The 12,013-nt window shown below is 34.5% G+C and overlaps 1 protein-coding gene across 3 annotated transcripts in view; it reads left to right on the forward strand.

Annotated features, from left to right (window-relative positions):
- The window catches only part of Rbcn-3A (rabconnectin-3 alpha), a 980,796-nt gene that overhangs the window by 292,275 nt on the left and 676,508 nt on the right, over positions 1-12,013 (forward strand). For all 3 annotated transcript variants that reach the window (XR_016547873.1, XM_090388469.1, XM_090388476.1), the window contains exon 17: positions 4,991-5,134. Coding sequence is in view for 2 of the 3 variants with exons in the window: in XM_090388469.1 (XP_090244595.1) it covers positions 4,991-5,134 (144 nt within the window). In the remaining variant the exon portion in view is untranslated. The remainder of the gene's footprint in view (positions 1-4,990; positions 5,135-12,013) is intronic.

Consider the following 12,013-nt stretch of genomic DNA (forward strand, 5'->3'; position numbering starts at 1 on the left):
CTTCTCTTCTTCCTCTGTTAACGCCTCCACTTTTCTGGCACTGACCTCCAACTGAAGTAGCTCTGCAACCTTTACAATCTTATCTGTAACCGCTTCATATTATTCGTCTTTTTCAAATCCTTCGAAACCTTTTACGTACCACAGGCATATTTTTTTCCATCTGCCATTTAAACAACTTTTAGTAATTTCCGCCCAGGCCTTATTAATGTTTAAGATGGCGGGGTAAATATTGTAATATTTCGAAAAGTCTCTTAATGTAAAATTTTTCTCGTCATCTATTGCAGACAATGCCTGAGCAAATGTTGTGCGTAAATATATGCTTTTAAATTTGAAATAACACCCTGATACATAGGTTGGATGAGTGAAATCGTGTTTATGGTAGAAATATGCCTCTCATGTTCAAATTTAAATCATCTAGATGTGTAGGATGTCCAGGAGCATTATCTAATAGAAACAAAATCTTGAAAGGAACATCGTTGTCTGTACAATATTTTTCGAACTCTGGAACGAAGCAGCATTTAAACAAATCCTCAAAGAGAGATATTGTTAGCCATGCTCTCTGGTTCGATTGGAAATGCATGGGTAGGGTGGCTTTATTGATGCCCTTAAATGCACGAGGATTTCCAGAGTGGTACACAAGCAGTGGTATTAATCTGTAATCTCCTGCTGCATTAGCCCCAAGCAAGAGCGAGGCCCTATCTTTTGAAGCCTTGAAACCTGGCATTGTTTTTTCCTCTTTGGCAATGCATGTGTCGATCCAGCATTTTTTTCCAATACAGAGCAGTCTCGTCAACGTTAAAAATTTGCTACGTTGAATAGCCGCCTTCATCAATAATTTTTTCCTGCACATCACAAAATTTCTCTGCAGCTGCAGAATTGGCACTGGCGACTTCACTGCACACTTTAGCATTAGTAGAGGCATATGATGCAAGAAAGCAAGCTTATGCAGCATCAGACAAAAAAAAAAAAAAAAAAAACCCTTCCACTTCACCCCTCTATTTGTTCAAAATACCTATCCAGCTGAGCCTCAAATTTATTTAGGCTATCAACTTCCACAATAAGGGATGGAAGTCTGTTCCACCAACCAACTACCTGCTGGCTAAAGGCAAATTTCCGCACATCTATCCTACACATCTGTCTTTCCTCAATTTGAATTTATGCCCTCTCAAGTGATTATTCTGAGCAAGAGGCTGTATCCCATCAGCATTGAGCATGCTCAAACCATTCAAGGCTTTGTACACCTCTATCAGATCACCTCGCCGGTGCCTAGTCTCCAGACACTAATTTGCAAAACTTAAGCCTTTCTTCATTAGAGCAACCTTTCGTTCCGTTCACTAACCTTGTTGCCCTTCTCTGTACTCGTTCCAGCAGCTCTGCATCCTTCTTGAAATGAGGCCTCCAGACCTGTATACAACATTGTGGAAACCAGCACAATGCTTGAACCTATGTAAACCACCCGTTGCTTGCCATGAACTTGGGTTGGGGTTTGCCGTACTTAACCTTAATAGTTTTATAAATACTTGCTGGTTTTGCTTGAATGGTCATTAGACTCAGGAGCACTCGCTTCTGAATCGAAGTGCGTTGATCTTTGACATGTTCTTTTATATGTGCACTGTCCTTTAAAATGGTATTCACTGTTGAAGCAGCAAGACCTAATTCCCTTGCAATAGATGACAAACTTTGTCCTGCTTCGTACTTATTAATCATTTTCATCTTCATTTCTAAATCAATTTTATTTTGTTTCCTGGCACTAGTGCCACTTGCACTTTTTATTGGTCACTTTCCGTTCATCATTGTAGTACGTAAATACGAATGAACAGAAGATTCTGGTAAATTGTTTTTTTATATGATTAAAGATTTCAGGGAAGGGGAACACATTTCACCATAACAGCGTAAAACCAACACAATTGCAGTTATCAATATTATTGCAAATGCAATAAGATCACATTTACTACTAGCTTATAATTAGATGCACTAACAGAAAAGCCCAATAAACTATAAAGTGCAAATTGTTTTTATTGTTTTATGGTTGTGACCTCCAGAAACATGCTTTAGAAAAATATTGAAAATACATTAAAATTGATTCTTATAATGGGAACATATGATAATGATGAAAGTGTAGTGCAATTTCTGCAAGTTCCATTATAAATATGACCTTTTAGAGAGATAAATAGCTTAGTAATATATATCAAAATTTTCAACTTACAAGGACTTTAACGAATTACAAAAAAAAAAAAAAAAAAAAAAAAAAAACATGTTATTGGGTTCACATTACAATATTTTCCTGATTTATTTATTCCTATGAGATGCAAAATATGTTTCCACAATTTTTTTTAAGTTTTCACTGGCTGGCAAAATCTTACGTAAAGTCGAATTTCCGTAAGTAGAGTATTACTTAAGTCGGGAGTTCCTGTATATATATTTAATAATGTAAACGTCATAGCATTACCAGTGCATAATGTTATTACTTCATTAGCTATATAGGTTTATTGTAGTATTTTTAATTATATTAAATTAGAACCAAAATCATGCCTCAGAGCAGCAAAGCAAAAATCTCATTTCCCTTATGATTTTTGCTTTTTGCAAATAAACCTCTCACTCCTGGTTTTCTTTTGTTTACAAATGCCTTTTCTCCATTTTTTGAAAATCAGAATTTGGCAGCTATGCCAAACCACTTTCAGTAAACTGTGCAGCAGCGTATTGCATTCTCTAATTTAGGCAGCATGCTAGAACAAATGTATATATATGTTTTTTTACATTTTACTATGGCCAGATAGATTTTGTTGGCACCAGGTGCTTTGTTCACTTTTAGGTGCAACCATTTGTCTTCCAGTTTCCTTTCATCTATCATAAAATTAGTTAACTCCCAATCAATATTACAGATACTTCTGGTATCACCATCTCTAAAAACTTCATGTGTGATTAGAGAAACAAAATATTTATTCTTAATTAAGAAACAAAATATTTATTCTTAATTAAGAAACAAAATATTTATTCTTAATTAAGAAACATATTATTTATTCTTAATGTAAGCAAAGAATTCTTTGCTAGTTTTCTTTGCATTCTCACCCAACGACTGCATAATCTTCTTTGGCATGCCTAACCGCCTTTGTTTAATTGATTGTAGATTAATTTGTTTAAACCTTGAACAGCATCTCTAACTTGATATAAAAAGCTAAATATTATCTACAGTTACTTTCCTGAACAGTTCCTTTTTTTTTTTTTTTTTTTTTTTTTTTTTTTTGAATTTTCATTAGTTGTCAACACCAGTTGGTCTCATTGAAAAGAATTTTAAAAATGTGTAAGATCATTGTAATCACCTTTGGGGAAACACAGTCCCTTCCCTTTACTCTTTCTTTAAATAAATACCAAAACAGTACACTACGATCTGTGCCTCCTAGTGGTACCCTTACTTAAATTCTTAATACCTGAAGTGTCACTGCTGATAATCAGATCAGGTGTATTGCTTTTCTTTCTGTTTCTCTGTCTTGCTGCTATAAAAAACAGCCACCCAGTAAATCCTGAAATATTCTGTTACTGTGTGAGTGACCAGTGTACAATTTCCACTCAATATCCCAAAAGTTAAAATGTACCATGATAAGCCATTTTGGTGTAGTGCTGATCATTACCATCTGCCATATGACATATTTGTACTCACAGTTTTGTTTTTCCAGTGTCACACCAAACTGACTCAGTATGGCACTTGACATCCTGTGCCAATTTGGTATATTCTTTTAGGATTTATGTGCTTCTTAACGAAGAGCATAACTTCTTTCTCTTGTCCTGTCTTTTTGTTTTGTGCATATTTATACCCACCATATTCAAATTGTTTTTCCCCACCCCTATATCAGAGTGGTACATGTTTCTGATATCCCTTATAACATCTGCATTGGATCGCTTAAACAATATTTAACCTTCATCAAATTTATTTACCATGCTCATAGCATTAGTTTATATTATAGTGTGTATGTGCTTGTTTGGATTCTCAAAGCTTTCCCACGAGGACCTGAGTAGTCTTTCTATTTTCCCTCCCCATCCAAATTGAACCACTGCTGCCATTGATTCTGTCTCTGCTTATGGCTACCATTAAACTATTAGACTGAGTATCCCTCCAAACTAACAGTTTTTTGAGCTATCTAATACTTCCTTGCTGGCATCAGAATATTGGATCTTCCTGTGATGCCTGTCATAACTTCAAAAGATATGATTAATTGTGCATAATTTAAGAGATGGGGTAGATGTCAAAGCTTTTCTCCGGAGAATGAACATGGTTTTCACCACTTCATGCCTTCTTTAATCAGTGATATTGTATGTGATGATCAGATTTGTCAACCACGTTATTGTGTAGTGTCACAGAAGATTAGCCATTCTTCTGTTTGGTATGGACACCACACTTTGATCTCTACTTATACATTTGTTTGCACTTTAGTTGTTTCTTCCAGCAATGTAGTTTAAGACCCGTGCATGATGGGTTTGGCAAAGGAGATACATACCGTGTTACCAACAGTCCTACTAATGTGAAAATGCAAAAACTGAGGATTTTGTCACAGAATAACTGTACTTACCCAAAATTTGATACAATTGAGTCATAAGTGGGTCCTGAACATCAGCTCAGCCAGTTTTTAGATTCCAAAGTAGTAGCATTAGCTATTAACATTAGAAGAATATCCACAAAAGACATCAGAAAATCAGAGTGAACAGCATATAAACAGTGCACTTACTGCAAAATTTATAATCCTTCCTAACTGTGATGGGATTTGAACCTTTTCCTCTATAACTGAGTTACATATGGTGACACAGTATACTACATGGAGGACCCCTCTGTGATTTTCATTGTCATTGTTATCTGAGAATGAAAGGAATATGTTAGATCATTATCTTCTTTTTATTAAAGAAATCTTGTAAAATGTGTTTATTATATAAAATTTTAAGCAAAATTTAACTAATGAGATACTTTTCACAAACAAAAATGAATTGGTTATTCTCATAGGATATGAGTGCTTCCAGCAGTACATCTTCAGGACTTGGATTCAGACATCCGAGCCTACAGGATGCCTTCAGAATCGTTAGTTTACAATCTACAGCAAGACCAGGATGTGTAATCGAATTAGAAGCAATTTCAGATGCAACTCACGTAAGTTTTTTCATTATTAGGTAAAGAAAGATTTTATTTACTAAAATACTTGTATACATTTTGTTTTTCTTATGCATTGTTTACAAGGCAATTTTTTTCTTCTTTTTTTTTTCAGGAAGTATACTCTTTTTTATTTTAAATATACAAATATGTATATGTGCTATTGTTTTGTTTATTGATGTGGGCTTCCTCGTTTTCAGTTACTGAGAAGAATCACATGAGCTTGGGCTCATTATCAATGCAGCTTTTTACCTTTCTGTTTTCTCCTTTTGTGCATTTTATGTTTATTTACCAACTACTTTCAGACTTCCTTACAATTTTTCAGGAATGCTTGTTAAAAATAAAATGAAAGCACTCATTTTATAAATTTTTATCTTCCTCAGTTCTAATTGTTGATTAATATTATTATTAACCTTTTAAGAACAAGAAAACATAATTAAATTTTAAATAATTTTAACTTGGCAATGGTGGTGCCCCCACTTCTGGCAAACACTGTGGTTAGTAACCTGACGGGTGATCAACTGTCTTTTTAATTTCTGAAAAAAAATTTGAGTTTTTTTTCAATTCTGCTTCTGCAAGACCAATATTTCATTTTTTAAGGGATTCAATATTTATTATATGTAATTTTTAATTTTTTAATAAAAATAAATATTTAAAAATTATTTCTGTTTTACACCTTTTATTTTTTAAAAAAATGTTAATTCTGCTGAAAGTTAAAAAAAAAAAAAAATGTTTTATACATAAAATATAAACACAAATCTATTAATCACTTCTCTTTTCCCCTTAAAAAAGATGTTAAGCATATGAAATCTGTGGCTAACCCAAGAGGTAACTAACTTAATTTTTAATTTCTGAAAACAGTTTTGAATTTTTTTAAAATTCTCATTCAACATACCAATAGTTCATCTTTCCTTAATGGATTGCAACACTTATACAGTAAAATCTCATTAATACGAAATAAGTTTAGTATTAACCTTTATATGAAGCACACATACCATTCCCCTGTGAAAGCATAGGCTTTCCTATGTAAATATATTGATTTATTACAAAATTCGGTTAATATGTATTACAAAGTTCTTTTTCGTCCCCTTGAGAAATAAATATTGTCATTTTGTATGTTTAATACAAATCTTGGCAGAGCGACCCGATTATTGCTCCTGGCCACCTTTCTCCCTAATTCCCGAAGGATGGCACTGACTTGTTAGAAACTGCTTTATGTTAGCTACAATGTCAAGTGCATTCTGGAAAACATCTTTCTGAAGGACAAGTTGTTAAATTAACAAAAGAATAAAAAGTTTTTCTAAGTTGTTTGCATACATTGCCTCGCTATCCGTGGGAATAATGTCAGTTGCAATTGTTACCCCAGTTCAGAGAATCTTTTGCTACCGTATATAGCAATCTATTTTTTGTTCCATTTTATCAGAGCTGATGTCTTTTTCGGAACTTGTGTCTTTAAATTAATTTAAAATTTGTTTATATTAAATCTTATCTAGCATGTTATGGCGACAAAATGTAAAGACAGAATTAAGCCTGGAAATTAAACTAAAAATTATACAAGAGGCTGATAGGCTGGAAAGAAGTAAAACAGATGTTGCAAAGGAATACAACATCCTTTTATTTATAATACTGAAAAACCGAAAAAGACTTGAAGAAGTGCGTGACACTGGAGCAGTGACGAAAAACAGGAAATGAATTCATGGTGCAAAACATGAGGAGCTTGAAACAAAACTTTTCGAGTGGTACCAAAATGCGTGCATTTAATTTTCCAATGTCAGGTCCGATTTTGCAAGAAAAGGCAAATTATCTAGCTCAGCAACATGGAATTAGGGACTTCAAATTCAGCAGTGGCTGGCTCCAAATATGTAAAGACAGGAATAACTTGGTTTCACAAAATGTTTGAGGTGAGTCTGCATTAGTTGACAAAGATAAGGCTGTGTTGTGTTCTGTATGGTCCATTCTTGAAAAATATGAGGTAAAGGATATTTTTAATCTTGTTGAGACAGGTTTATTTTATAATTTGCTGTTCGAGGAGAGTCTTATCATGGTGGGAAATTTAGTAAACAAAGACTCACCGTTCTGTTATGCTGCAATTCAGATGGCAGTACAAAACTACGCTAACTTATGACTGGTAAATTTTCCAAGCCAAGATGTTTTAAAGTAGTTAACCAACTTCCATGTGATTATAAGGCCAATAGAAGTACTTGGCTTACATTCAAAAGTTTTCAGTCTTGGTTATCAAAAGTGGACAGAAGAATGCTTCAGAAAAAAGGAACATTTTGACGATTCTAGATTGTTGTAAACTCTGCCGAGACACTTAAGTTTTACAAATATATGTCTGTTATTTTTACCCTTCCAATACCACCAGTTTATTACAACCACTGGATCAAGGCATTATTTATAATCTCAAGAGAGTATACAGAGCCTGCCTGATAAGGTACTTGATCCACAACATAGAAGGAGAGAACAATTTGCAGCCAAATTGGAATGTCTTGGATGCTATCCATAATCTTGTTATTGCTTGGGATAGTATTGCCTCAAGTGTAATAATCAACTGCTACAGAAAGAGTGGCTTTGGAGAGAATATCATCAAAAAACATGATCCAGCAGACAAATGTGATAGCAAGTTTGAGGATGGAGGAATTTGAAGGATCATATGGATTTTGTTGGCAAATTTTAAGAGTTTGAGAAGGTGGATGATGAAGTTGCTACCACTGCAACGCCAATGCCAGAAGAGCTGCTAAGCACCAAACAAAACGATGCTGTTTTTGTTTGGTGCCAGCGACAGCGAAAGTGAAGAAGCGCATACACTGCCATCTGAAAAAAGATGCCCAAAATGCTTGAACATAATAGAGAATGTGTTGGCTTGCAGTAACGTTGGTAAAGAAACAAATATTGCATTTGATGTCTGTGCTGTAGTAAAAAATGCATATACGACAAAAAATGTGTGAACAACATTGGATTCTTTCTTTAAATTAGATTAATTTATTTAAATGTTAATGGTTTGTAAGTCTCCTTTTATATTAAGATTGTAATTCTTTTTCCTATGACACTAAAATATTGTATATATTAAAATATATACTGTACAATATTTTCATTTCCGTTAATTGCTTTTTTTTCTTAGTTTATCTTACAAATAAAATAAAATCTTTAAAAAATATGTTATTCCTATTACTGTATTGTTAGACAAGGCTTTTATTTTTATTTTTTTATTTTATTAATTTAAATTTGTTTATTTTGATATTATTATTATTTATTATTATTTTTAGATATACAGTATATACCAAAAAAAGAAAAAAAGGTAAAATTTTGAAACTTTTGGGGGACTGTGAAAATGCGAAAATTTAAGTCCCTTGAACTTTGTATTAATGAGATTTGACTGTATATAACTTTCCAGTTTTTAATGAATTAAATATTTTTTAAAAATGCTATTTTTATGCACCTTTAATTTAAAAAAAAAACAAAAAGAATTAATTCTACTGAAAATTACAAAAAAATGTTTTAGATGTAAGGTATAAACATCTATAAGTTTCGTCAATTTTTCAAATTAAAAGTGGCAAGCACCTGAAATTTCAGTCATGCACATGTACATATACACACACACTGGCCAAAAAAATACTAACTTTATTCAGTATTGAATTGGGCCAATACTGAATAAAGGCCAATACTTTGTTTTAAATAATAGCCAGTTTGCAGCGTGGCATGGATTATATCAGTTGTCTTGGTGCATTTTGGTCTAATTGTAACCATTCTTCCAGCAAAATATCACATAGCTGCAACAAAGTTAAAGGAAGAGGACTTTGTTATCGAATAGTCTTCAGCATATCCCAACATTCTCGATAGAATTGAGATCAAATGAATGTGGAGGCCAGGGAAGTTTCTGGAAATCTGTGTTGTTCTTCAAACCATTCTTGCATTATTCTGTTATGATGTGCTGTTCATTGTCATCATAGAGTGGCCATCACTTTCAGGATAAAAGTGATGGCCACTGGACCCACTCTGTGGCAACAAAACATTCTCTATTGATACTTGGGTTGTCTTAACAAAGCAGGCAGGTGTTAGTATTAGCCAAATAGTGCAAGGAAACCACAGGCTTTTGATGTACCAGCTATAAAAGAAAAAAAATAATAATAAATAAAACATAAGAAACCACAAATTATGCAGTTTATCCAATTTAACTTTGAATTTCTTCAAACTATCAGCCTCAACTACCTACAGAGGCAACTTGTTCCAGTAATCAGTGACTCTCCGGCTAAAAGAAAACTTTGTACAATCTAGTCTCTTCCCTTGTAATTTCAATTTATGGTCTCTAGTTCTGGAATTAATAACATGAAAATTCTGCCCCTATTCATTTTTCTAACCCCTCTAAGAGCTTTATAAACTGCAGCCAGGTCTTCTCTGGGGTGCCTGTTGGCATGTTATAGCCTTTGTTGCCGATGCACCAATAAACTACAACCCAAACCTTGCCAATCTCTGTAGCCCACATAACTGGAGTCTTTCCTCATACTGCTGCCCTTTTGCCAATCTCACCATGCAAGTTGCCTGTCTTTGGATCTTATCAGGAAGCTCAAAATCTTTTTTGGTCAGTATTCCAAAATCCTTTTTGGAATACTGGACGCACTATTCCAAATTCTCATCATTCTCTCTCTCTCTCTCTCTCTCTCTCTCTCTCTCATAACCATCATTGCAAAACAAAGTATATTGAGATTTGTCTGACCACAACTTTCTTCCATTTTTCCACAGTATTCTCAACACCACTGCAAGCCAATTTTTCTGTTTTTCTGAAACAAGTGGCTTCCGAACTGCCAGTACCCAATTTCTTCAATTTTCCAGCACAGTCCTCCTTGGAGTAGAACTGCTTAATTCTTGAAGTATTGTTTTTCTTCCACCTTTATGCCTTTGAGATGTGGAAGAACTGCTTGCTTCCCAGTCATTAAAAACTTTTGAGATCGATGCTTTTGATAAACCAGTTATGTCTTTGGTTTTTTGAATCATATCTCCTGCTAAACATATACTCACAGTAAGGCATTTTTTAAAGTCTGATAGTGCATGCATTTCCCCTTCTGGCTTCAAATTATTGTGGTTGAACAGCCTGTGCAGTCTTTTTACTCAGCGAGGCAATGTGTCATCACTCCACGTCACTTTTTTTTTTTGCATCTATTTGCATTTCTTCTATCCTGTGACTATATAGTGCAAGGTAGGCATCTCCTGCCAAAAAGAAAAGAAAATATAAATTCTTGTGCTTCCATCCTCACATAGGTAACTATCTAGTTGACCACAATTTATTCAAACTGTCAGACTCAACTACCTGCAGAGGCAACTTGTTCCAGCAATGAATGATTTGCTGGCTAAAAGAAAACTTCCTACAATCCAGTCAAAAACTCTTCCCCATAATTTGAATTTATGACACCTAGTTCTGGAATTCTTTATAACAGTGGAAATTCGACTTTCATCATTTTACTAGTCTCTCTCTCTCTCTCTCTCTCTCTCTCAGAGCCTTATAAACCTCAATCAGGTTACTTCTGAGGTGCCTGGTTGCCAAGCTCTGTAGCCCACATAATCAGAGTCTTTCCCCTTTTGCCAATCTCGCCATGCTAGCTGCCCATCTTTGGACATTTTCAAGGTCAGTGTCTTTTTTTCAGATGTTTCCATAATTGAACACAGTATTTCAAATATGGCCTTACATTTGCCTTATACAGTGAGATTATGATCTCTCTATCCCTACAGGGTAATGTTTGAAAAATCATCGATAGGACTCCATGGGCTTTCCTGTCTTCCTGTTTGCACTGCTCAGAAAACTTCATATCTGCCTGTATGACAACTCTGCCAATCTTTGACATATGCAAATTTTGACATCATGCCTTTTATCCCTTTGTTGATATTATTTATGAAAATCAGAAAAAACAGCCCAAGAACCAATCTGTGAGGAACCCCACTCATGATTTTACACCAATCTGAAGAATATCCAATAATAACAACCCTCTGCCTTCTGCCCTGAATCCACTCAGCAATCCATCTTAGCATCTTTCCAGTAATCCCAACATGTTCCAGCTTATACAATAACCGCTCATGTGGGACAGAGGAATGTGCTTTGATAAAATCTGAAGGAAACTGTCAAAATTATTTTCTACATCCAACTCATAACTGTATCAATATAGCCTACTAAGTTAAACTTAGTTGTTTAACTTAGTAGGTTATATTGACACAGTTAAAATAATGTTTAACTAAGTTAAACATTATTTTCCCTTAACAAAGCCATGTTGTGTGTCCTTCAGAATGCCATATCTATCTGAACGTCCCTAGATTGTACTCTTAATCATTGCTTCTAAGATTTTCCCTACCACTGAAGTCAAACTAGCCAGTCTGTAGATTATGAACTTCACTCTTAGAACTGTTTTCATGTATTGGTGAGACATAAAAGCGGTCCTTCTGCACTTCTCCAATCCAAAGGAATCATCCCCATATTCAAAGATGCCCTTATAATTAACCTCAATGGTTCAGTACACTCCCTTGCACTCTCCCTCAAAACTACAGGGTATATGCCATCAACTCCAAGCATTGTTGACAGTTGCAAGGAAGGCCCATGGTGTCCTATTGATGATTTATCAAACTTTTGCTAGTAGAGATAAGGATGTCATAACCCATTATATAAGGCTAATGTTAGACCATACTGGGAATAATGTATTTGGAGACTGCAACTTTGGAGACTTGCAGTCTCAGGTATGGAGACTGCAACTAAAAAAAAGACATCAAGATCTTGATAGGGTCCAAAGACGGGTAACTCGCCTGGTGAGATCAACAAAATGGCATCCATATGAGGAAACACTTCGAATATGTGAGTTGCACAGTTTGGAAACTGGGCACCTTAGAGGATACATGATT

This window comes from Mastigoproctus giganteus, chromosome 2, assembly GCF_048544385.1.
Source record: "Mastigoproctus giganteus isolate SK-2022 chromosome 2, ASM4854438v1, whole genome shotgun sequence".
Taxonomy (NCBI): domain Eukaryota; kingdom Metazoa; phylum Arthropoda; class Arachnida; order Uropygi; family Thelyphonidae; genus Mastigoproctus; species Mastigoproctus giganteus.